The 27485-nt window shown below is 35.1% G+C and overlaps 1 protein-coding gene across 1 annotated transcript; it reads left to right on the forward strand.

The window, feature by feature from the left end:
- Positions 1–19574: 19574 nt before the first annotated feature.
- Positions 19575–26972, forward strand: LOC18447024 (cinnamoyl-CoA reductase 1). The gene is made up of 6 exons (XM_006857126.4): positions 19575–19814; positions 19929–20087; positions 22184–22338; positions 22769–22954; positions 23047–23399; positions 26433–26972. Exons 2-6 carry the CDS (start codon positions 19949–19951, stop codon positions 26593–26595), a joined length of 996 nt encoding a protein of 331 aa, XP_006857188.1. The 5' UTR covers positions 19575–19814; positions 19929–19948; the 3' UTR covers positions 26596–26972.
- Positions 26973–27485: the final 513 nt, after the last annotated feature.

Consider the following 27485-nt stretch of genomic DNA (forward strand, 5'->3'; position numbering starts at 1 on the left):
GTCCGCAATATACTTAGATTGACACAAAGAGAGCCCTTTAGATGAACGATATGCCTCGATGCCCAAAAAATATTGTAAGGGCCCAAGGTCCTTCATAGCGAAGAGGCACCCAAAATCGTGGATCAAGATATTTAAGTGGATGTCACTATTGTCAGTAATAAGAATGTGGTCGACATAAATTAGAACAATGGTGATAGTATCATCGATCATGCGGACAAATAAAGAGGAATCGGCATTGGATCCCACAAACCCGAGACTGATAAGATATTGTGTGAACCTCTCAAACCAGGCTCGAGGAGCCTGTTTGAGACCATACAATGCATTTCGAAGGCGGCAAAAACGAGTAGGAAATCTGGGATCAATGAACCCTTGTGGTTGCTATATATATACGTCCTTAGAGAGGACCCTACGCAAAAATGCATTTTGGACATCATGCTGTCGAGTTGGCCAATTATGATTGACAACAAGTGAGAGAACCACTCTAATGGTGGTAGGTTTGACAACTGGGCTGAATGTCTCTAAGTAATCTATAACGGGTTGCTAATGAAAACCCTTGGCTACGAGGCGAGCCTTATACCTTTCAATAGTCCCATCTACTTTGTGTTTGATTTTGTATATCTATCGATATCCAACCACATTTTGGTTAGTATTAGGCGGTACAAGAACCTACGTTCCATTTTTAATGAGTAGATCAAATTCACTAGCCATAGCTGCCCTCCATCCTGGGAACTTTGATGCTTGAGTTAGCATGTAGGCTCGCTAGGAGTAGTAGATGTAGCATGGGCAGCTGGCATAGGGTACAATGTGGATAGAAGCACGTGTTTGCGACATGTCACATCTTTACTTCGGGTTATCATTGGGTGAGTGGATGATGCATTAGTGGTGTTTGGATGTACAAGTGGTTGGGTGGATGAGGGAAGGGATATGTTAGAGGTAGTAGTGTAAGAGGGGTCATGTGGGGTGGAAACGATGGGTTGTAAAGAGGGGGAATGAAGTATCATAGTAAGGTTGTTAGAAGTAGAGTTAATGGGGGGAGAATATGAGGTATTAGGGGGACTGGGTGGAGATGGAGGGGTCATAGGGATAGGAAAGGAAGCATGGACAGGTGATGGGGAAGATCCATGAGGCACAAGAAGTGGGCCAATGACCACAGACAAGGTGGGACTAATGAGGATTAGTGGAATTCAATAGTACACTTGGTGCAAAAAAGAACCGCGACTCATCAAATACTACATGCCAAGAGAGAAAAATGCATCATGTGCCTGGATCAAGACATCGATAACCTTGATAGTTTAAGCTACATCCAACAAAAACATATGGAATCGACCGAAAAGCCAATTTGTATGTGTTATATGGTTGGGTATAGGGAAAACAAATACAACCAAATGAGCGCAGAATTTTATAATCGGGTTGTTGCCAGAATAATTTTTCATATAGAGAAATATTGCCCATTACTTTTATAGAGAGATTATTAATTAGAAAAAGGGCAGTGCAGAACGCCTCCACCCAATATTGTTGTGGCATATTAGCATAAGCTAACAAAGGGAGCCTTGCTTACACCACATGACGATGTTTGCATTCTACAGTGCCATTTTGTTCTGGTATGTACGGGCATGATAGGCGATGAGAGAATGTCATTAGTAGATAAAAATTGTTTGACGCGAAGTTTGTAAATTCGCCGCCTCATCGGATTGTAGCCTCTTAATTTTAGTTGCAAACATATTTTCCACCAAATTTTTAAAAGCAACAAATACATCAAAGGCATGGGATTTGAGGACCAAATGATAAAACCAATAATATTGACTATAATCATCAATAAAAATAATATAATAGTGATATCCACTTATTGACATAATTGGAGAGGGACCCCATATATATGTGTAAATAAGCTGTAATGGTTGAGAGGCAATCGATGGAGATAGAGTAACTGATAATCGCTTACTTTTTCCCATTTGGCAAGAAATGCAAATGAATGAAGGTGGCCGAGAACCATCAGTGGGTAGGCCATGAGAGAGAAGGTGTTGTAAGATATCGTGTGTAATATGGCCTAGATGATGATGTCATATTTGAGGAAAAACTCGTTCACTGATAAGAGCTAAAGGAGACAAATTTATTCGCGTGGCTATGCTTTATTTCAAGAGGGTAGAGGCCATCCTTACTCCGTCATCGAAAAATTATCTTCCCCGTTTGCTTGTCCTTAATAAAGAAATCAAAAGCATGGAATTCAAAGAAACAATCATTAGAACGACTAAATTTTTTAACAGAAATAATGTTTTTTGAAATATCAAGAACATGTAAAATATTATTTAAGTGAAGTTTAGAGGTGGGAGAATGTAAAATGGTTGACCCAATGTGATGGATTTTCAAATTTGTACCATTGCCAATTGCCACATGATCTGTCCCTGGATACTCCGAGCAAAGAGAAAGATTGGCTAGATTGGGGGTGATATGGTTGGTTGCTGAAAATAAATGTGAGAAGATAAAGAAGAAGAAGAAGAAGGCACTCAGATTTTAACGTGGTTCGACAGAGCTTGCCTACAGCCACGACTATCAACTCTCTACTACTTTCGTTATATCTTTTCAGCAGACTTTACAAGGTATTTATACACAAAAGAACGAGTCAGAAGAAAACTCCACAAATTAATAGGATATTATGATCCCAATCATCCCACAAGAATAACAACAAATAAAACAAGGCCAATAAATTAAGAAACTGCAAGATTGACTGTGAATCCTTCAACACTCCCTCTCAAGTTGATGCGTAAATATTAATTGAGCCCAACTTGCTCAATGCTTGTAAAAAATTAGTCCTTGAAATTGCCTTGGTAAAAATATATGCTAGTTAGTCTTCACTTTGAACAAATGGAGTGTTAATAATTCCAGCTTAAACCCTATCACGGACAAAGTGACAGTCTACCTCAATGTGTTTAGTCCTTTCATGAAATACAAGATTTGAAGCAATATGAATGGCAGCCCGATTGTCACAAAATATTTTCATTGGCAGTTTCACTTGAAATCCGAGGTCCTGAAGGAAAAACTTCATTCAAACAAGTTCACTTGCAGTAGCAGTCATGGCTCTATATTCGGCTTCTACGCTTGATCTGGTGACCATAGTTTACTTTTTACTTTTCCAAGTGACAAGGTTTCTACCCACCATTGTACAGAACCCAGTAGTAGACCTTCGATAATTCGGGCGTGCAGCCCAATCAGCATCAGAATATCCGACAATATCAATGTGATTGTTACATTTTAGCCAAATTCCTCTTCCATGACAAGATTTTAGATACCGAAGGATTCTTTCAACATCAATCATATGACTAGTTCTTAGGGCATGCATAAATTGACTAACTAGGCTAACTGCATAAGCGATATCTGGTCTAGTAATAGTCAAATAAATTAGTTTCCCAATAAGTTTTTGAAATCTATCAATATTTTCAAGAGGCTCCCCTTCATCAGAAGTAAGTTTATTATTCAAGTTGAATGGAATATCAAGAGGTTTGACCCCAAGTTTTCCAATATCTTTTAAGAGATCCAAAACATACTTTCTTTCAGATATAAAAATTCCCTTTTTGGAGTATGCAACTTCAATTCCAAGAAAGTACTTGAGTTGTCCTAAATCTTTAATATCAATTTTTTTTTGAAAATATCCTTTTAGCTTTGAAATTCTTTCTTTGTCATTACCAGATATTACAATATCATCAATATATACAAGGACAACAACAATTCCATCTTCTTCATTCTTACTTAATAAGGAATAGTCGGTAGGGCCCTTTTTAAACCCTATACTTAATAGAGCAGTACTCAGCTTTGCATATCACGCTCTCAGAGAATGTTTGAATCCATATAAAGCCTTTTTAAGTCTACAAGTAAGTTCAAGATTTCTTTATTTAGGATGACCTGGAGGAAGGTTTATGTACACTTCTTCCTCAAAGTCTCCATAAAGGAATGCATTTTTAACATCTATTTGCCACAATGACCATCCACAATTTACAGCAATGGAGAGAAGAACCTGAATAGTACCCATCTTAGCAACAGGGGCAAAGGTTTCCTGACATAACTTTTATATCTCTAAATATAAGTTTTAAAGCTCCAAAACTAGTATAAATCAAATAGATCTATGAACGCTTAAAATATCTATGCAAGAAAGACAGAAGGAATATTTCAGATGCTGAGAGAGGGTATATTCTCTCTATTTACAAAGAGTGACTTCTTCCCTTTAAATACAGAAAAAATAAATAAATAGAATAGAACCTACAAAAAGATAAACTCTTTCTATCACACCCTCTCTCACAACTCTATCAAGGTATTTTTCTTCCCCTTTTCTCAATCTTTATCCATGTTTATTCATGTTTGATCTTTCCCATATCTAAATCTTTTGTCTTTTATCATATGTAGATCCCTTAAATCTCACAATTTTTATTCAAATCTTTTCTTCTTCTCAATCTCTATTCTCCCAACTTGAGGCTCATAAACCTACCGTAAATCTAACTAAATTTCTAAATTTCCTATAAATCTCTAACTTAATCTCCTAAGTCCATTAAAACATGACTTTCCATTTTAAGCTCACATGAGGCCCATAAACCTCCCATAAATATGTAACTAAATATCTCATAAATCTCTAACTAAATCTCTAAAGTCTATGAAAATAGGATTTTTCCATTTTAAGCCACGTGAACCCTAAAAATCGAAATCCTTATCCTATTTATTTCCTAAATAAATAAATAAACTCAAAGAAAATAATAAAATTATAATTTTGATTTTTTTTTAATTTTTATTTGCATAAATTTCTAAGCCTTGAAATCTATTTTCTCTCATGTCCATACATCTTGAGGTCGAGATTATCGATTTGAGGATTTTTGGACATCAAAACAACCTCTTCTAGTGAATCTTTTAGGTGTACTTTAATTTGATTGTTTAGAGCTTCCTCCCTCATATAAACTTTCTTCCTAAGAAAATTGTAATTATGTAGAATAACTATTTTTTTTGCAAGGAGGGTTAGGACTTTACACTTTCCTTTAACCCATTCCATGCCCGGGTAAAGGGGCATGGTTGTGTTAGATAGGCAGCCAATGTAATTTTTTTTTAAAACTCATCATGAATTTTGATAAACTCGAGAACCAAGACTCCAATTAATTGAGAAAAAACCTATAATGATGATGATCTATTTTTTTGCAATTCTAAAAATAGTGCAGATATGATATTTGAAGAAGTAAAATAAAAAGTAAAAAAAAAGTTTTAAAAACTATAGTTGATATTATAAACTTATTTATTTTTCGAGATTCATAATCGTCATTTTAAATTTTGGAAGTTAGAAACAAAAAATCAGCAGGCAGCACTTTGTAACCGAAACCACCTTTTTATTAAGTGAACCATGAATATTAAAAAAAGAAGAAGAAGTAAACAATGAACTTAGGGGAGATGCATGTCCAATTTAAACAGACAACACTTACTCCGTGAACTTAAATATATACAACACACACCCTTCTCGGGGAGATGCAATTTCAATTTAAAACTAAGTTAAAAGATTTCATGCTCTTGTCGGAGCATGTTGTCTACTTACTCTCTCGGGTAGAACTCAATTTGGGAATTTTTAGCGCCCCCAATTTTAGGATCACATCGACGAACTTCATTAAAGAAAATTCCAAATTGCACTTGGACGAACTTCATTAAAGAAAATTCCAAATTGCACTTTCTAAGGACCTAAAAATATGTACCAATGTCGAATAGAGAGCATTAAATTTTGAAGTAGAGATCTAAGTATTAGAAAATTCAAAATCAATTTTTCATTTTAGAAGTAATTATCCTGTTCTCATATGATCTTCTAAACAAATATTTCTAACCATTATACCACTATTTTCTTAATTTTTATATATTATATATATTTTTTTAACATTTATTTTGGATCCGACAAAGTAACTCGGACACTGATTAAAAAAACAGACCTCTGTTCTCCCGCGGGAGCATTTCCTCCGTTCACCGTGGATGTAAACACACACTTTCCATCTCTTCAAAAAGCCTCGCCCATGTCACTCTCAGCAACGAGCGCCATACACTCACTTTTCAAATGACGATAGATCCCCCCATCTTTTTCTAAAATACGGAATTGCCCTCAACTGATCCTCCATATCCTGCACAGTTGGAAATAATTCCACGTTTCCTCGTCACGAGTCGCTCTAACACAATCGTCCGTTAATGCGCAACGCAGGACAACTCTTTGCTTTACGTAACGCCAACGGTCCGTTATAGGACAGATCACGCTAAATGAATGAAAAACAAGAATGGGAAAGTGATAGAAAGTAGGCGAAAAAGAAAAAAAAAACGCATTCCCTTTCTCAAAATATAAACACATTTCCCAAAAATATCATTATGTTTGAATGCCGATCATAATTTTTATGACAAACTTCAAAATAATCGTCGTCTCCCGTTTCCTTATAAAAAATTTTATATAACGTTCATATCTATCTGTCAATCTACTTCTACTATATATATATTTATTAAGGGAGTTCTCCCTTATTATTTTGACAAGTGTTTATTTTTCCTATTTAATTTTCAATTTATTTCATAATTACTCTCGCTTCATAAATGTTGCCAAGAGCGTCTCTCTACCATTTCTTAAAATCTCTATACCGTTTCACAAATATATCTCCTTAAAAATCTCTCCCATATATCTCTCTTATAAATAATCAATTTAAAACATATCTATTAAAATCTCTCTCCCTCTTATCTATCAACATTTAAAGTCTCTCTCTACATTAGTTGTCTAAAAAATCTCTCTACGATATCATAAATGTTGCCAAGAGGTGCCTCTCTAGGGGCGGCAATGGACCTCAACCCATCGGGCATACCCGAATGGGTCCTTGTATGGGTCCAACATTTGGACCTGGTAGGTCTGGTCTTGGTTCGATTAGACCCGACCTGTACCTATAAACTGTTGGAAATAATATACTTTAAGCTCTATTCGTTTGAGGGTATTAAAGATCATATACTATAAGAATTTATAATCATTTTTAGCTATTAAAGGACAAATAAGACGGCTTGAAATCTAATGGCTATTAAGAAAGGAAAAAACAAAACCTCATAATAAGGGTGGTAATGGACCAGACCAGACCTGGGACCCGACGGGATAGACTTGAGACCAAATGGGTACAAGTATAGGTCCAACTTTTGAACACGATGGATCGGCTCCAAAACCAAGACCGAATACATTCGGCTCTTGGTCTGGGTCCAGCCGGACCTGACCCGTTGCCACCCTGATGTCTCTCTTTGGTTTCCTAAAATCTCTCCGTCGTTTCACAAATATTTCTCCTTAAAAATCTCTCCATGGAGTTTCACAAATATTTCTCCTTAAAAATCAGTCTCATATCTATCAACATTTAAAATTTCTTTCCTTCCTTAAACCTCTCTATTTCTTATTTATCAATATTTTAAGGGAAAAGATTATATAGAGCTGAGGCTCTAAACAATTAAATTGGAGCCCACCACAAAATTTGACTAGAAGAGGTTGTTTTGATGCCCAAGTATCCTCAAATTTATTATCTCGACATCAAGATCGATGGACATAAGAAAAAAATAGATTTCAAGTTTTGGAAATAGTGTATTTTTTTGAACTGTCAATTTTCAAGATTTTTATAGATCTGTCGATCTACATTATTTTTTGTAGCTTTAAACTTTATAAATAAAAATAAAAATATATTTTAAAGCTATCACAAAGATTTCAAGTATGGAAACCATATTTCTCAATACTATTTAAAGGTAGGCTCTAATTTGATCGTTTAGAGCTAATGCTCTATACAAATCGCACCCATATTTAAAAGTACAATGATTATGTGTATTGAAAATAATGTGTCTAAGAGTTTTTATACCCTTTCTTTTAAGAAATACTTTCAACCCACCTTCACTCTTTCTCACTCTGCACCAACACCAAAGAACGCTCCCATTCTCCTCTAATCTTTAAGTTCTTTAATACAATACCCAATCATCCATCCTTTCTTTCTATCAAGGCTATAAGCATTTTTTAAAAATCAATCTAAATTTCACTTCTTCATGCCATTTTGTTGTATGTTTCTTTTGTTTTTTTAATCTTTTTTTCTATATTTTTGTTATAAAAACATTCCTCTCCATTGATAAAATCCTTGGCGATGTGGGGTCATGCAGTTGATAGCAAGTCTCTCCAAATCTATTCTCTCTGTTAATAATCTATTTACATTCTTTGGAAACTTGATTATTTGGAAACTTGGTTTTTTTAAGACGTAAATTTTCTAACTAAATGACGAGTTATATTTTTGGTTTATCGTTCTCCCCCAGTTCATCCTCTCCCGATCTCTTTCTTCTGATCTGAGAAACATTTGAATGAGGAAGATAGGGTTTTCTTCTTGGATTTAACTCTCTCTCTCTCTCTCTCTCTCTCTCAAGCCGAACAAGAAATCTGAAAATCCATCAACCCTTGTCCCATTGATTTTTCGAGCTCCCAAAGCCATCAAAATCAAATGCAGTTGCATAGTGAAATGTCAGTAGAGCACCACTGTAAATTCAAAGAGATCCTAAACCATGTGAGAAGGCAAGCTGGTTCTCCCATGGGTTTTTGTAGCCTAGAGAGAGGAAGAGAAGGAGATCAGAGAAAAAAAAAAGAACTCTCATGATTTTTGTAGGCTAGAGAGAGGAAGAGAAGGAAATTAAAGAAAAAAAAAAAACAAGAGAGAGAGGAAGAGAAGGAAATTAAAGAAAAAAAAAAACAAGAGAAAATAGAGGGAGGAGGGGTTATGGAGCAAAAATATGAACGAAAAAGTACATCAAACTTTTGACATGTTGTCGAGCCCCAAGAATTTACAATACTGATATTCTTGAGGTGTGACAGTCAAGACATATATACATTATTGGATAGGACAAATTTACAGTGGTGAATTCTTACAAAGTAACAAAAAAAAAGTTTAAGTGCAACTACAATATCTTCCAAAGTTGATCCTGACGAGCATTCAAAATGAAACCATAGTTATCCTGAAACAAAAAGTTTACCATAGTTTGATGAGTTTGGCTACTCAGTAAGTGATCATCATAATCTTAAAAATAATCATGATTGAAAAATATCAATATTTTCAAAAAGGAGATCTATTAACATAAATGCATTAACAATTTCGCTTTAAAAAATGAATAAACAAGTATAATCAGAATAATTGAAATGCATATAACATTTTAACGACAGTGTATAATTCAAAGGATTTTACAAAATATCCTACTGGTGTCCCAAGTAGGTTACGTATATACGCCATCAGCGTCCTGATGGGTCCACTTAATCGCTATCGGCGTCCCAAATAGGTTCACTTAATCCCTTCAGGTCTACTTATACCTTACCGGCGTACCGGATGAGTCCACTTAATCCCTACCGGCATACCGGATAGGTCCACTTATACTTCACCGGCGAACCGAATGAGTCCACTTGCATACGTAAAGTATTTCTAAATCTCTTTAAACATTCGAAAGCAACAATATCATGTCCTCAACATATCACTGAAATTATTAATATGAATTTCACTGAAACCATTAATAACAGTCACTTTCAATAACATTTCATAAATAACCAGTCAAATATCTTGGGCTCAAATTTAGAAAGGTAGCAGTTCGTAAATACATTTTAGCATAATTGTCAATCTAATATGTATAGAAAAATTCTTATAGAAATTCAAAAATACGAAATTATCACAATTTATGGGATGTTAATTCGCAGATAAACATTTCACAGATAATGCTTTAATCAATTGTAAAATATCAGTTTTCAAATAATAAGGCAGTCATTTGTAAATGAAATTTACAATGTCTAAATATTCAAAAACAGTAGAAAGAAATCTCACAATTTTACTAAAAGCAAGAATATCACATTTATTTTTAATAATTTTACAGTATCTAAAATTTTCTAACAATAGACAAGAAAAATAAATAAATTTATTTTTCTAAGAATTTACAGCATTTAAGATTTCTAACATAGATAAAATATCACAATTTTATTAAAAAGATTATTTTTCAAAATAATGAGGTCGCTTGAGCATAAAATTTATTGCGCGTAAAATTCATAATAATAAGCAGAAGTAATTATTTTATGTCATTTTTAAAAAAAACGGATTATTTTTCAATATAATGAAATCACTTACCTAAAATATTTAAGAAGGAGCTTCCGATAAAAATTCGGCGAGAGGGAGGAGCTCACTATGTTTGTAAGAGGGAGAGCGAGAAAGGAGTTGTTAGGCGACGTCTTAGCTCTCGTCCTAATTAATTTCTTTAAAACGCCTCCATCATGTGTATGAGGTGTCGTGTAATTAACCACTTTTAACACCTGAAAACCTCGTTCACTAAAGGACGTGGCAAGGCAGCAAAAGCTTAAGGTAAAAGCTTTTGAAAGTAGTAATCGTCCCTAAGGACCATCATGCTCATATAGACCATCACTTATTAAAAGTTTCTTTTCCTTTTTTTTTTTTTTTTTTTTGAAATTTTAGGATTATTACATTCTTTTCCCCTTAAAGAAATTTAGTCCTCTAAATGTGTGTACTTGATTACAGAAAAAGATAGGGATATTTTTCTCTGATATCGTCTTCTCGTTCCCAAGTCGACTCCTCTCTTGAATGGTATTGCTATAATATACGGACCAAAGGAATCCCCTTGTTGCGCAACACTTGTGCCCTTCTATCCAGTATCAAGATTGGCTGCTCAATGAAGTAAAGGTCCTTCCTGATCGATAAATATTCATATTTCAAGATATGGGATGGGTCGGGCTGATATTTTCGTAGTGATGATACATGGAAGACATTGTGGACGTTTGCCGATTCGGGTGGAAAGGCAAGTCTATAAGCAACACCTCCAATTCTTTCCAGGATTTCAAATTGGTCCGATGTAACGTGGGCTCAGCTTTCCTTTTTTGCCGAATCTCATAATACCTTTTATTGGTGAGATTTTTAGGAAAACTCGATCACCTTCCTCAAATTCAAGATCTCTCCGTCGGTTATCGGCATAATTCTTTTGCCGCCTCTGAGCTGTCCTGAGCCTTTCTCGAATTAATGTTATCTTATCTGTGGTTACCTGGACAATTTTTTGCCCCAAAAGCTTTCTTTCACCAACCTCATCCCAACAGATGGGTGACCTGCATTTCCTTCCATACAGGGCTTCATATGGTGCCATCTGAATACTGGCTCGGAAGCTATTATTATAAGCAACCTCAATCAGGGGTAAATGGTCATCCCAACTTTCCGTAAAGTCAATGACACAGGCCCTCAGCATATCTTCCAAGGTTTGGATGGTCCTCTCCGATTGTCCATCAGTTTGGGATGAAAGGCAATGCTAAAGGTGAGTCTCGTCCCATGGTTGACTGTAGCTTAGCCCAAAATTTAGAAGTAAATCGAGTATCCCTGTCCGATACAATACTGACTAAAACTCCATGCAACTGCACTATTTTCTTAATGTACAACTGAGGCAGTCGATCCAAAATGTACGTCGTGCGAATCGACATAAAGTAGGCAGCTTTGGTCAGCCGGTCTACAATGACCCAAATGCTATCATGTCCTGAATTTGTTCTAGGCAAGCCAGAGACAAAATCCATAGAGATGTGCTCTCCCACTTCCACTCTAGCACGGGTAAAGGCTGCAACAACCCAGCGAGCCTTTGATGCTCAGCTTTTACTTGCTGGCATGTTAGACACTTAGACACAAATAGTGCTACCTCTTTTTTCATATTATTCTACCGAAAGGTTTTCTTCAGGTCGTGATACATTTTAATACTTCCAGGATGTATCATATAACGAGAGTGATGTGCTTCTTCCAAGATATCTTTCTTCACAATCTCATCATTCGGGACTCAAACCCGACCTTTAAATATTAGCAAATCTTCACTACATATAGAGAATTCGTCTCTTTTTCCCAACTTCACCTCTTCTACAATTGTTTTAAGCTGATGGTCTTTCTTTTGTGTCGATCAAATCTGTTGGATTAATTGGGGTTCTCCCTTAATGTTGGCAATCATACTTACCACACCATTAATGGACAGAGTCGGATGCCAATCCACTATTTCTTCTAACAATCTCATTTTTTGGATCATTAGATGAGCTAAGACTCCCGTAGATTTTCTACTTAGAGCGTCAGCCACAACGTTAGCTTTTCCTGAATGATAATAGATCGTACAATCATAATCTTTTAAGAAATCCATCCATCTTATCTGCCGCATATTTAAATCCTTCTGAGAAAAGAGGTATTTCAAGCTCTTATGATCCGTGGATATTTCGAATTGCTCACCATATAGATAATGCCTCCACATTTTCAAAGCGAATACTATTGCAGCCAACTCTAAGTCATGAATTGGATATTTTTTCTCATATTTTTTCAACTGTCTCGATGCATATGCCACTACCTTCCCATATTGTATTAATACACAGCCCAAGCCTTTATGTGAAACATCACTATAAATCACAAATTCCCCACTCCCCTCAAGAATTGTTAAAATAGGTGCCGAAGTTAATCGAACTTTTAGTTCTTGAAAACTCTCCTCACATTTACTTGTCCACTCAAATTTGACAATTTTCTATGTCAATCGAGTCAATGGGGTTGCGATTAGAGAAAATCTTTCTACAAATTTTCTGTAATATTCTGCCAATCCCAAAAAGCTTCGAACTTCAGTCACATTACTTGGTTGTTTCCAATTAACAACGGCTTCAACCTTTGAAGGATCAACTGATAGACCTTCCTTTGATATGACATGTCCTAAAAATGTCACTTGTTCAAGCCAAAATTCACATTTACTAAGTTTGGCATACAATTTTTTTTCTCTTAATATTTGCAATACCATTCTTATATGCTGCTCATGTTCCTCCTTATTTTTGGAATAAATTAAAATATCATCGATGAATACCACAATAAATTTATCCAAAAAGGACTTAAAGATCTGATTCATCAAATTCATAAATGCAGTCGGTGCATTGGTTAATCCAAAAGGCATGACTAAAAATTCATAATGGTCATACCTTGTTCTGAAAGCTATCTTGGGAACATCTTTACTTTTAATTTTAAGCTGATGGTATCCAGATCTAAGATCAATTTTTTAAAACACTTGTGACGGTTGTAATTGATCAAATAAATCATCAATTTTAGGTAATAGATACTTATTTTTCACTGTCACTTGGTTCAACTGTCTATAATCGATACACAATCTCATGGTCCCATCTTTCTTTTTAACAAACAATACCGGAGTACCCCAAGGTGACACACTGGGTCTGATAAAACCTTTTATCTAATAATTCTTCCAATTATTGTTTAAGTTATTTAAGTTCTGCAGGTTTCATTCTGTAAGGTGCCTTAGAATTGGGGTTACCCTTGGCAATAATTCAATAGAGAATTCAATTTCCCTGTCAGGCGGTAATCCTGACAATTCTTCAGGGAAAACGTCGGGGAATTCTCAGATAACCGGAGTGGTATCCAAATTTATCTCTTCCTTCCTATCTTTTTTTTTATATAGGCAAGAAAGCCTTGACACCCTTTTCGAAGGAGGCGATTAGCTCAAATACATGAGATTAAATATGATGGGATACCATTGAAGTAAAATACTGGTTGATTCGGAATACTAAAGGTAACCATTTTCTTGCAACAATCAATACTTGCATGGTATGCAAAAAGTCAATCTATGCCTAAGATTACATCAAAATCTTAAATTTCTAGGAGTATTAAATTAACCAATAGTTCATTTTCTTCTATATTTATTACATAGGATTTGTACAATATATTGGTGTCACTTGAATTTCTCATCGGCGTGGCTACCTCTAGAATATATTCTAATCGTTCTAGTTATTCTAATCGTTCTAGTTCTACCTTTAAGTGGCATGCAAACTGTGGTGAGACAAATGAATGAGTAGATCCAGGATCAATCAAAACGTGAGCTACTTTTTGGAAGATAATAAGAGTACCTTGGATCACTGATTTTGAGGCCTGAACGTCTTGCTGGGTGATCGCAAATACTCTTCCCTTCATCTGAGGCTTTTGAGCTATATCTCCCTGCTTTGGAAGCTGTTGCATTTGTAAGCTAGGACATTTTCTAATCTGGTGCCCCAATTTTCTACATTTAAAACAGGCTCCAGTATTCCAATAACAAGGGCTCGATCCATAGTTTTTCCCACATTTTTTACATGGTTCTATTGGGCTTTAAAGTGGTAAGAGCCATGACTTCTTGTTTGCCCTTTCAAACTGTTGTCGATTAAATGGTGTGGGTCTATCTTCACTTTTTTGATTTTTCGTCTTTTGGTAATCTTCGAAATCTTTTTCGACAATTTGGGCTCGATGCACTATTTCAGCATAAGTTCTCAATTTTAAGACTGATATTCTGTTTCTAATAGCTGGTCTGAGACCCCTTTCAAATTTCTTTACCTTTCTTGCCTCATTGTTAATCATATGTGGTGCAAACCTGGCCAGTTCAGTAAACTTGGCCTCGTATTGTGCTACTGTCAGGTTCCCTTGGATTAATTTCAGAAATTCCATTTATTTTTTGTCTCGAATAAAATCTGGGAAATACTTTTCATTAAATGCCTCTATAAATACTTCCCAAGTCAAGGGTTTATTTCTTTGACCAATACTCTTTTTGTCATTCGCAACAATGTTGTGCTTCACCTTCTAACATAAAAACTGCCAAAGCCACCTTCCTATCATCAGGATATTCCATTACCTCGAATATTTTCTCTAATTGCATAATCCATCCCTCGGATTCCAATGCGTTTACAGCACTCTTAAAATAAAGTGGGTTCAATTTCTTAAATTGTTCGATATTACTTCCACCATTTCTCGTAACTGACTGCCTGGGTGGATTGTTGTTTTCCATCTGATGTTGCATTAGAGCTACCATATTTTCCAAGGCTTTGTGAATTCCTTCCATATTAGCTTCAGCTATTTTGGATCTTGACTTCGTCCCAGTCTGTACACGCAATAAATGTGATTTTAAGTACATTCTTTTTAAATTTCCTAAAAATCTTAAACCTATTGCTCTGATACCATAATTGTCACGCCCCAAGAATTTACAATACTGATATTCCTGAGATGTGACAGTCAAGACATATATACATTGCTGGATAGGACAAATTTATAGTGGTGAATTCTTACAAAGTAACAAAAAAAAGTTTAAACACAACTACAATATCTTCCAAAGTTGATTCTGACAAGCATTCAAAATGAAACCGCAGTTATCTTGAAAAAAAATGTTTACCATAGTTTGATGAGTTTGGCTACTCAGTACGTGATCATCATAATCCTAAAAATAATCATGACTGAAAGATATCAATATTTTCAAAAAAGAGATCTATTAGCAGAAATGCATTAACAGTTTCACTTTAAAAAATGCATAATTAAGTATAATCTGAATAATTGAAATGCATAAAACATTTTAACGGCAGTACATAATTCAAAAGATTTCACAAAATACCCTACTGGTGTCTCAAGTAGGTCACCTATATACTCCATCAGCGTCCTGATGAGTCCACTTAATCCCTATCGGCATCCCAGATAGGTCCACTTAATCCCTGCAGGTTCACTTATACCTCATCGACTTACCACATGAGTCCACTTAATCCTCACAGGCGTACCGGATAGGTCCACTTATACCTCACCGGCGAACTGGATGAGTCCACTTGCATACTTAAAGTATTTCAAATCTCTTTAAACATTCGAAAGCAGTAATATCATGTACTCAACATATCACTAAAATTATTAATATGAATTTCACTGAAACTATTAATAACAGTCACTTTCAATAACATTTCAAAAATAACCAGTCAAATATTTTGGGCTCAAATTTAGAAAGGTAGCAGTTCGTAAATACATTTTAGCATAATTGCCAATCTAATATGTATAGAAAAATCTTATAAAATATCAAGAATACGGAATTATCACAATTTATGGGATGTTAATTCGCATATAAACATTTCCCACATAATGCTATAATCAATTGCAAAATATCAGTTTTCAAATAATAAGGCAGTCATTTGTACATGAAATTTACAATGTCTAAATATTAAAAAACAGTAGAAAGAAATCTCACAATTTTACTAAAAGCAGGAATATCACATTATTTTTAATAATTTTACAGTATCTAAAATTTTCTAACAATAGACAAGAAAAATAAATAAATTTATTTTTTTAAGAATTTACAGCATTTAAGATTTCTAACATAGATAAAATATCACAATTTTATTAAAAAATTATTTTTCAAAATAATGAGGTCACATGAGCATAAAATTTCTTGTGCCTAAAATTCATGATAATAAGCAGAAGTAATTATTTCATTTCATTTTTAAAAAGAACGGATTATTTTTCAAGATAATGAAGTCACTTACCTAAAATATTTGAGAAGGAGATTTCAGCTAGAGGGAAGAGCTCACTGTGTTTATAAGAGGGAGAGCGAAAAAGGAGTTGTTAAGCGACATCTTACCTATCGTCCTAATTAATTTCTTTAAAACGCCTCCATCATGTGTATGAGGTGTCGCATAATTAACCACTTTTAACACCTGAAAACCACGTCCTTTAGACAGGGCAAGGCAGCAAAAGCTTTTGAAAGTAGTGATGGTCCCTAAGGACCATCATGTTCATATGGACCATCATTTATTAAAAGTTTCTTTTATTTCTTTTTATTTTTTTTTATTTTTTATTTTTTATTATTAAAATTTTTGGATTATTACACAAGTTTTTCCAAGTTAAAAGAGTGCTGAGATTTTTATATTAATTAAAATGGACGGTTCAAAACACACATTGACCTTAATACTGTATTGAAAATACACAAGATCACTCCTCTATTTAAATAGAAGATTTTAAGAAAGAAAAAGTTTCAATACACACAGGATCACTCCCCTATTTAAGAAAACGATTTTAAAGAAAGAGAAAAGTACGCAAGGAAATCTTTATTTCTATATGAATATATCATCTTTCCTTATCTCTAACGATTTTAGAATAATCTTTACTATATCTTGCATCTTCGCCTATTCAATTATCAATTTATTTCATGATTATACTTTAATTATTTTCTTGAATTTCACAGGCCTACGGTTTCCAAAAAACACTCTCTCTCTCTCAATCTCGGGTTTCATAAATGTTGCCAAGGGGTGTCTCTCTACAGTTTCCTAAAATCTCACTCTCTACTGTTCTACAAATATCTCTTTTTATCCTTAAAAATCTCTCCCATATCTCGTGAATAATCAATTAGAAATTTCCTTCCTAAAATCTCTCACTCATATCTATCGACATTTAAAATCTCTCTAATGTTCCACAAATATCTCTCCTTATCCTTAAAAATCTCTCCTATAAAATCTCAGTATCTACTGTTCCACAAATATATCTCCTTAATCCTTAAAAATCTCTCCCATATCCATCTCTTAATCAATTTGAAATATTTCTCCTAAAATCTCTCCCTCCTATCTATCAACATTTAAAATCTCTCTACTGGTCCACAAATATCTCTCCTTATCCTTAAAAATCTCTCCTATAAAATCTCACTCTCTACTGTTCCACAAATATATCTCCTTAATCCTTAAAAATCTCTCCCATATCTATCTCTTAATCAATTTGAAATATTTCTCCTAAAATCTCTCCCTCCTATCTATCAACATTTAAAATCTCCCCTCTCTACCGTTAGGTTCTAAAAACACTCTCTCCCGTTACGTGTCTAAAAAAGGGTGCAGTTGTCATACGGATGCCTCCATAGGTGTAGTAGAGGTAAAGTGCACGTTCAAATTTTATCATCGTATATACTTTTGATGTAAAATATTTTTAGAATTATCTCAAAATCTAGTTTTTTATCTAATTATAAAATTTTAAATTTCAAAAATGGTTAAAATCAAGTAGATCTATAAAAGTATGAAAATCTTGAAAATAAACGGTGTATATAATATGTTGTAAAATGCACCATTTTTGAGACTTAAATTATTTTTTATTTTTCATAGTCATACATGTCGATGTCAAGATGATCAATCAAAGGGTTTTTCAACGTTAAAACTACCTTTTCTGATAGACTTTTGAAGGGTATCCGTAGTTCTACATTATAAGGTAGCATCTTTATATAAACTTTTTCCTTTTTAAAATCTCTAGAGTTTCACAAATATCTCTCCTTAAAAATCTCTCTCATACTTATCTCTCTCCCTCTTATCTATCAACATTCTATCTCTATCCTTATCTCTACTTTTTCCTAAAATCTCTTTTGATTCTCACTGCATTACATAATCTCTGAAAATCATACCATAGGAAAGGCTAAGTAAAAAAATGTATCCTAAAATCTCTTTCGACTCTCACTGCATTGCCAAATCTCTGAAAATCATCCCACAGGAAAAGCTAAATAAAAAAAAGTGCACATTTATCCCTCTCTCTTTGCATGATTTATACTAGGTTTTTTTGTGGTTCCTTCATTATTTTTCCATTTTGTAAACTTGGATTTATACCGGTGGTTTTTTGTGGTTCTTTCATTATTTTTTCATTTTGTAAAGTTCATATTTCTACAGTATTAATCCTGAAATTTGACTCTTATTGCATCGCACAATCTAAATCGTTGAAAAAAAAAAGTGAAAAAAAGTACGCCTTTATCCCTCTCCCTCTTTCTCATGCTTTATTTTTCCATTTTATAAAATTAATATCTATTTTGTAGAATTCATGAGTTGGCCGTGGATTCACATAATTCGTATGAATGAAATTGGAATCACTTTTCAAGGGAATTCATGGGTTAGCTGTGGATTCACATAATTCCAATGAATAAAAATGAAATCCCTTTTCACTAGGGAATTGTTCAATGACGGGGAAGTACGTGCAATTTGATGAAAATATATTGCAAGAAAACTGTAGTTGATATTTGATGGCAATTTGTAGTAGCTTATCAATGAAAGAGATAGTACAGTAAACCATCCAGATAACATAAATTCAACAATAAGCATGCTAAAATACCAGCCGTTAAAAAATTGAAATATATCAAAAACCATGGCGGAAAATTTTTGAAACATATAGTCAGAAAACAACCCTTAAACAACAAAGAAAGAAGCCGTGAAAGGCTTAAGAAACAATAATAACGGCTTATTTTTTAATTATGAATTTTGATCCCATCTCCTCTAGCTTTCTTTCACTATTTTTCAATTCCACTATGTCTCTTTTGAGTGCTCCATTTAAACTAACATTTAAAATTTTTTGGTCTCCCTCTAATTTTAGTTTATCACAAATAATATATTTAAATTATTTATTTCTTTCATGGTTTTAAAAAAATATTCTATTATTCTCAAGTTGTTGCAAATATTATATTAAAATAATATTTAATATCAAATCCATAATCTAATAAAATTATTCAATTGGGAAAATAAATTCAATGATCTAAGACCATGAAAGACCGTTACATTTGAATTTCGGGTATTTTATTGGATACCCGGTTAGCATTAGATAACGTGACGCATGGGTGTTACCGTGATAACGTACGTTATTTATATTTGGCCCCCGACCATGGACCATGCTCCTAACTCGAACTGCGGTTGGTGAGCTAACCCGGGTTACAACTGCGGTTGAGGTATACTATAGATAGCCAGACTCAATTGTGTCATTTCCACCATTCAGATGGTTTGGTAGGTTCCATGTCCTTATTATCCTTCGCCGGGAAATATAAAAGTCTGGCCGGGAATCTCGCCGAGAAGTCAATTCCGGCAAAAATACGGCGCGTTCTACATTCCCAGGCGATCCTATTTCCATCTAAATGCGATAAAAAGGACTAGCTGGAAAACAGATATCAGGCAAATTTCCGGCTTCTTACCGTTTCCTTGCCTGAAAACAGAATACATTGAGATACCGGTAAGACTTTCAGGGAAAAGTTCAAAAACCAGGGATTTGCTACTCAATATTTAGATTGTTATGGTTTCAATGGCTTCTTTTTAGGAATCTCGCCTTTTTTCTTGTGCATTTCAGTTTAGTCACAGGGAAAAAGCATGAAAATCGAGGGCCAGAATCAAACGGGTTCTGGAAAGACGGTTTGTGTTACCGGAGCTGGGGGATTCATCGCTTCATGGCTGGTTAAGCTATTGCTGGAGAGAGGTTACACAGTGAAAGGAACAGTGAGAAATCCAGGTATATTATGTGTTACAGGAGCTGGGGGATTCGTCGCTTTTGGGTTTTGCAATTATTTTGGATTGTTCTTTAATTATTTTGTACTTTCATTGATGGATTTGGCACAATGCATAGTGCCGGTGTTTTTAGCATCCAAACGATTAAATGTGTACACCAAGTAAAAATAAAAAATTGCATAAAACCCCTAAAAGCAGACTTTCTAGAGGTACCCCACCCAGATTTTTTTTTAGAAAAATTACATAAATTCCCCAAAATGAACTTTCTATTTAATTTACATCTAACCTAACTTTTCCTAATAACTTCCCTCTAAAAACTAGCACATACCCCAATATAAAAAGTTTTTGTTTTTGTTTTTTTTTTTTTTGACGAAAATACTTACTCTTACCTAACAAATCTAGCACGTACCCCAATACGAAAAGTTTTTTTTTTTTTTTTGACGAAAATACTTACTCTTAACGTAACAATCATTTTCGTTGGAGAGTGCAGTCCGTCGATTATTTTTCTTTATTTTTGACGAAAATACCTACCCTGACATAATAAATCATTTTTGCTGGAAATCATTTTCGTTGGAGAGGGTGGTTCGACGATTATTTTGTTGGACCGATGGAAATCATTTTTGCTGGAGAGGCGGTCCAACGATTATTTTGTTAGAATGGGCGGTCCGTTGCTGGAATGGGCGGTCTGGCTTTTCATTGTAGCAGTCATCATGCTAAATGGGCGGTACAACGCTTTAAAAAAACAGGCATTTTTTAAGCGGCAGTTTGACCGTATGGCATACGGTATGGCATTTTAAAGAGGTAGTCCAACGTTTTAAAGTGTCGGTCAGGCATTTTGAAATGAGCGGCATTGTGCAGTTTGATGTTTCTTTTTATTGGGATCCGAAAATGATTTTTTATGTATCGGAAGGTAATTTTCATTAAAAAAAAAAACTTTTGTACTGGGGTATTTGTTAGGAAACATGGTTTTTAGGGGAAGTTTCTAGAAAAAATTAAGTGGGGTAAATTGATTAAAAAGTCCGTTTTGGGGGGTTTTATACCATTTTTTTTTTCTTTTTTTTTTTAAGCATATTTTTCTCAAAAATTAAGTTTTATAGTAAATACCCCCAATACAAAAAGTTCATTTTTTTTGTACGAAAATACCCTTCCTGTACCTAACAAATCATTTTTAGATCCAAATTAAAGGAAATGCCTAACCGCGGTTGTATATTACTGAACCCATCCATTCTATCGGACTAGAACTGTACACTGCCGGGCCGGGCGTCCTATTCCAGACAAATAAATGCCAGACCGCACTTGTAAAACATCGGAACGACCTCTTCCAAATGCCGAACAGCCTCTTTCAAACACCGGGCCACCTTGGTGAAGTACCGGATCGTTCCAAATCTGTGACTTAAATGCCGGAAAGCCAGACCGCCATGGTTTTTTTTTTTTTGAGTTGGGGGTATTTCTTTAGAAACATGGTTTAGGGGAAAAAGAGACGAGGGTTAAGCCCTAAACAATTGCGCACCCCAAATTTTCACTAGGAAAAGGTTGTTTCGATGCTTAAATGCCGTCAATTCAATCATTTCGACTTCAAGATGTATGGACATGAGAAAAAATAGATTTCAAGTCTTAAAAATTGTGTACTTGTATTGTATTATTTACATATGGTTAATTTTCAAGTGTTCATATATCTGCCGAATCTATAATATTTTTTACTCTTTGAAATTCGGAAAAAATGTATATGTGGGCAGGCCGTACAATACTACGCCTTTCCACCCTCCAACTTGTTGGAGGTTGGTATTGATCATGGTGATGGGGAGTTACTATGCGGACTGTCTGCACGCTAACCTCGTCCTCAAATTTTATAATTAGAGATGAAAATAAATTTTCAAGCCAAGATTTTTTATACTAAAACAACGCTATTTTTTTTATAATTAGAGATGAAAATAAATTTTCAGGCCAAGATTTTATATACTAAAACAACACTATTTGAAGGTATAACACTGGTATGTATGCCTTACTTTGATTTTTAGGGCCTGGGCCTTATACAAATTACAAACTACACCCATAAAAAGATGGAAAATAAAACAAATGAATTATGGACCATCTTTGTAGGTGATCCAAAGAATTCTCATCTGAGGAGCTTGGAAGGAGCGGACCAAAGGCTAATCCTCTGCAGAGCTGATCTGATGGACTACGAAAGCCTCTTTGAAGCCATCAAAGGGTGCCAAGGGGTTTTCCACAGTGCTTCTCCAGTCACCGATGATCCTGTAATCCCTCATTCTAGCAATTCTAGCCATTGGTTCCTTGTGTACATAAATTGTGCCTACCATAATATTATGATTATTTTCTTGTTATGTACTTAAAATTTGGACCATAAACATATTGGCATTTATATCAAGTAATGCCCTTTCAGGTTAATCAAATTGAAATACTCCTACTTGTTCAGGAAACATTATGAATATGTGCAATTTAAATATTTTTTTAAAATATCTTTGGGGAAGGTACCAAAAATTTAAAATAAACCCTCTAATATTAATTGAACTGTCAATAGTTAGAGATCAAAGGGGGTTTTGACCCTTTCCAGGATATTTTCCCTTTTTATCAATTTGTACATATATTGGACTACGAATCCGAGGGGTTAACTTATACTTAAGTGCAACTTTTTGGCTAATTTATATGACATTATGATCGATGTAGGAAGAGATGGTGGAGCCTGCAGTGAAGGGCACAGAGAACGTCATAAACGCAGCTGCAGAAGCCGGGGTTCGACGAGTGGTGTTCACATCATCGATTGGGGCAGTGTATATGGACCCGAACCGTAGCTCAGATGCAGTTGTGGATGAAAGTTGCTGGAGTGACCTTGAATTTTGCAAGAACACTAAGGTTTGTTGTGTACCACAGAAAAGTGTTCTAGGACGATAAACTTGTTGTTCTGGTCACATTTCATAAAATTTCATGTTTTCTTGGCTGAACAGAACTGGTATTGCTATGGCAAAGCGGTGGCTGAGCAAGCTGCTTGGGAAGTCGCAAAAGAGAGGGGGGTGGACCTTGTGGTTGTGAACCCAGTCTTGGTTTTGGGTCCAGTACTCCAGAGCACTATCAATGCTAGCATAGTTCATGTGCTCAAGTATTTGACGGGTTCGGCTAAGACCTACGCAAACTCGGTTCAAGCCTATGTTCATGTCAAGGACGTAGCTGAGGCTCACATACTGGTGTTTGAAAACCCTGAGGCTAATGGTCGATACCTTTGTGCTGAGAGTGTGCTTCACAGAGGGGAGGTCGTGGCTATTCTCAATAAGTTATTTCCTGAGTACCCAATTCCTACCAAGTAAGTTGATGCCTCTCTCTCTCTCTCTCTCTCTCTCTCTCTCTCTCTCCAACTAATAACTAAATTCATCTCTCTGCTTCCAGCCAAGTAATTCCATCTCTCTCTTCCCAACCCAGACCTTTTTCTCTCTTGAAAACAAAGATGACAAGGGTGAAAATTTTTCTTATCCGACCAATGTTTCGGCTTAAAAAATCATTGTTTCGGCTTGAAATTTCCCTAGGTAAGTTCGATTGGTGGGTGGGAGATCCATTTGAGGAGTTGGATAGGGAGAATCAAAATTGAACTCCCATTGATTCAGGCTAGATAACTGTTTCTTACCCCTAATCCCATCTATCACATAGATGAAACTACTTTGGTACGACCATTCTATTCTTACCTATTCCTGTCTAATTGGATTTTTTTGCTTTTGTTTTTTTTTGGGTAGTTCAACAGTAGGAATAATGGAACTTGAGATCTAACCCCATTTTAGAATATCATAAATGTGGGTGCGTAGTGCAGGCTCCTTTAGTAATTATGCAAGAAAGGAGAAAAAGTTATTATACATGGATATCATAAAGGGAAAGGGAAATATTGGTGAGTAAAGCAGACTCATTTAGTAATTATGTAAGAAAGGAAATAAAGGTCCCATGGGTTATACATGGCACAGATCAGGCAAAGTCAGGAAAACCATCATGGGTCCTTACTTTCTAGTTCAATTTTCATGATAAGTCCAAAAACAAGAGAAGGGGAATAATGTGTATGGATCTTACGAGGAAGTGAAATATTTGTACACTACCTTGAATACAAGGACTGGCCATCAGATTTCAATTTGAGGTGGTTTGACATCCGATAGCCAGTAGCAATTATGTCCTCCTTGCTATAAAGATAAATGGTCCCATAGTCTCTTTCTACAAATTGGGGAATGGGTGCGGTTTGTGTAGAGCCAATGCTCTAGACAATCAAAGTAAAACCCCACCTTCAAATAGTATCGAGAAATGTGGTTTCAATACTGAAAATCTTTGTGATAGCTTTAAAATATATTTTCATCTTTAATTATAAAATTTAAAGCTTAAAATATAGTGTAGATCGAACGGATCTATGAAAACTCGAAAATCTTGATAATTGATGGTCAACATACATTACAAGATATATTATTTCCAAAACTTGAAATCCATTTTTTTCTCATGTCTATGCATCTTGATGTCGAGATGATCAATTTGCATATATTTGAGCATCAAAACAATCTCTTCGAATGAAATTTTTTAGGTGAGCTCTAATTTGATTGTTTAGAGCCTACGAATTGTGGTTGGAAGGGTCTGTTGCGACTCTTTTTGTCTTTTGTCGCATCTATCCTCTAAAAGCAAAGGACATTGCACCTCTCTTTCTTCGACTGTTGAGTACACGGCACATCTCCACCTTAACCCAAAGTAAGTTTTGAAAAACAAGAGAATGTGAAGAACTTAATTGCTTGTTGACTGCCGATTTCTGTAGTCACAAACAACGCATAAACATTCCATTTCACAAGCATTTTCTCACACGCAACTTTTAAATTTCAAGAACAATCATCTCGTTCTTTGGTTTTTGGGTATTTTAAAGTAAAGGAAATTTAAAAATCATCTCGTTCTTTGGTTTTTGGGTATTTTAAAGTAAAGGAAATTTAAAAATCATCTCGTTCTTTGGTTTTTGGGTATTTTAAAGTAAAGATTGTGTACTATGAGACCCTTTAAATGCCCCCCGAATCAGCCAAACCACAACCAGTAATAAAAATAATAATATTTTTGAAGGATAAGGATTGATAGCTCGCAATGAGTCAATACCAACCCTGGGACTCATGTGTCATTTGAACCCATTTCTTAACCTTTCTTGTGTGTTCTTCACTAAGAATTATTACTTACAATATGCGGTCCAAAAGTATAAAGCATCTATGGATGCAAATAGGTAGTCTATCAAAAAACAACTTTAACTAGCTATCCGAATGTTTTTTTAGTATAATTATTATTTCTAGTTGTCAAAATTTATTTGTTTTTTCATATTCATGATCTCCATGCTAAAAATTATATATACTCTAGAGATTAGGATCAAATTATATTTAAAAAATATATTTATTGCCAAGCCTGCCTGCATGTGAGGGTAACTGCATCCCTTCACTAAAGAAGATGAAATCTCTAGAAATCCATTTTAAAGAATAAAATAATTACAAAAAATGGAAACATTATGAGTTGACGTTATGAATATGTGAGCGAGCATATGAGTGGAGTATGGTCCTAGGGAACGTCGTGGGTGTCCCACAACAAAATCCTCTCCCTCTACGTTTTTTGAATGGAACAAAATCCGTCCTCCATCTACCAACTTAAGAAACATCATTTTCACTCGCCTGTTCAACAAACTCCTCTCTACCTACTTTTCTCCACCAACCAAACAAAAGTACCATAATTTTAACTCTGTTGAGTCCTACGACCCCACTTCCACCACACAATGAACAAACATACCCACGAAACAATCGAAAGGAAACAAAAAAGGCTGGTAAAACGTTGGGCTTCATTATTGTGTATTGGGTTCAGTAAAAAGGGTTTTCTCTCTCTCTCTCTTTCTCGCTATTTCTACTATTACTTCGCACATTCAATGATTGGGTTTTGCATTTGCGCAAAAATCTATTTTCCCTAGTGTTCAAGGCTCAAATCATAAACAAATAGAGCTCGATTTTCGGCTGTGGGGTACGAAGCTTTTTTACTTTGTCCAAACAGATCAGTGGCTTTAACATTTACTTTCTATTGCTTTTAACCCGCATTTATCCTTGCTTCTATGATATTAGGTACGACCTACCCTTTTTGCTAAAATAATAGTAGAACACGCGACTGTGATTGTTGGGGAAAAGCATTTGATTGGTCCAAACCTACCAACCTTATCTCACTAAACAAAGAAAATAAGATAGCTTCGAATAAATAAATTCAACGATGGGAAGTGCTTATTTATAGATCATCGAAAAACTACTGAGACTTTCAAGACTTGTACGAGTCTTTGTTTTTTATGTGAATTTACCAATGAATGACACAGGTGCTCGGACGAAGTGAACCCAAGGAAGAAGCCTTACAAGTTCTCAAACCAAAAGCTGAAAGACCTCGGCCTCCAATTCACACCAGTTAGTCAGTGCCTCTATGACACGGTTATCAGTCTACAAGAGAAGGGCCACTTGCCCAAGCCTGAGCCCCCCTCTTGAAAACTCTGCCCTTTTCAATCCACTCGAAAAGAAGAAAAAGAAATCCTATATAAAATATCTATGGAATTGCTATGGAACAATAAGTTTGAGAGAGGGGTAGCTCATTGCTTTCGGACTTCTACAACACTTGGGCTATGCTTCTTTTTCCATGGGCCCTGCATTTGTAGTGGATGAGCCCCCACCACCGGCTCTTTCAATTATATATATTAACATTATTTTGGTAAAGTGGGAATGCAGGTTAAACAAGGCCAAGCACCTAATATGTAACTTTTTATATAAAGGCATTTTATTTTATTCTTTTCTTTTTTCTGGTACTTCAGTGGGGATATGTGGTGTGCCCGAATTTTGAATTTATATGGACGTTGATTTTCCACGACTATCTTTACATTATTGAGCCTTTCTTATTTTCTTTTTTTTTAACTGAAATCGCATTAAAATCTATGCAAATATGCAAGAACGACTCAGCCAATGTCAAATACCCTAAATTTCAAGCAGCAAAGCCCTTAACATCTAAAGAATCTTCTGCTCATTTTCACCATCTAACTGTATCGAGGGAATCTTCAACCAATAAAACGCTAGCAATGTTATCCTCCACGGTAAACAGAATCCTTGTAAAAGAGCTATAGCCTCTGCCTCATTAGCAATTGATACACCAAAAGGGCCAAGCCACCAAAACAGTCTCATATGATCTCTAATCGGTCCGCCAATACCAGCATTTTCTAGATTTCCAAATGAGCTTCCATCTAAATTCAGTTGGATCACAACATGCAGGGGAGTTTTCCACGAATCCTACTTCTTTACAATTCCCACTTTCCAACCTTGTTGAAATTACAAATTAAATCACCGTTAAGGATCCCACAAATATCCTTGCCGACAATTACTCAATCATA

This window comes from Amborella trichopoda, chromosome 12 (genome assembly GCF_054954075.1).
Source record: "Amborella trichopoda isolate Santa Cruz 75 chromosome 12, AtrichopodaSantaCruz75HAP2 v2.0, whole genome shotgun sequence".
NCBI classification, from domain to species: Eukaryota; Viridiplantae; Streptophyta; class Magnoliopsida; order Amborellales; family Amborellaceae; genus Amborella; species Amborella trichopoda.

Bases quoted from the DNA above. Each gene is read 5' to 3' on its own strand.
- LOC18447024 (XM_006857126.4), top strand. From the start codon at position 19,949: ATGAAAATCGAGGGCCAGAATCAAACGGGTTCTGGAAAGACGGTTTGT. The intron at 20,088-22,183 runs GTATATTATGTG...CCATCTTTGTAG, and splicing joins AGGAACAGTGAGAAATCCAG to GTGATCCAAAGAATTCTCAT. The intron at 22,955-23,046 runs GTTTGTTGTGTA...TTGGCTGAACAG, and splicing joins AATTTTGCAAGAACACTAAG to AACTGGTATTGCTATGGCAA.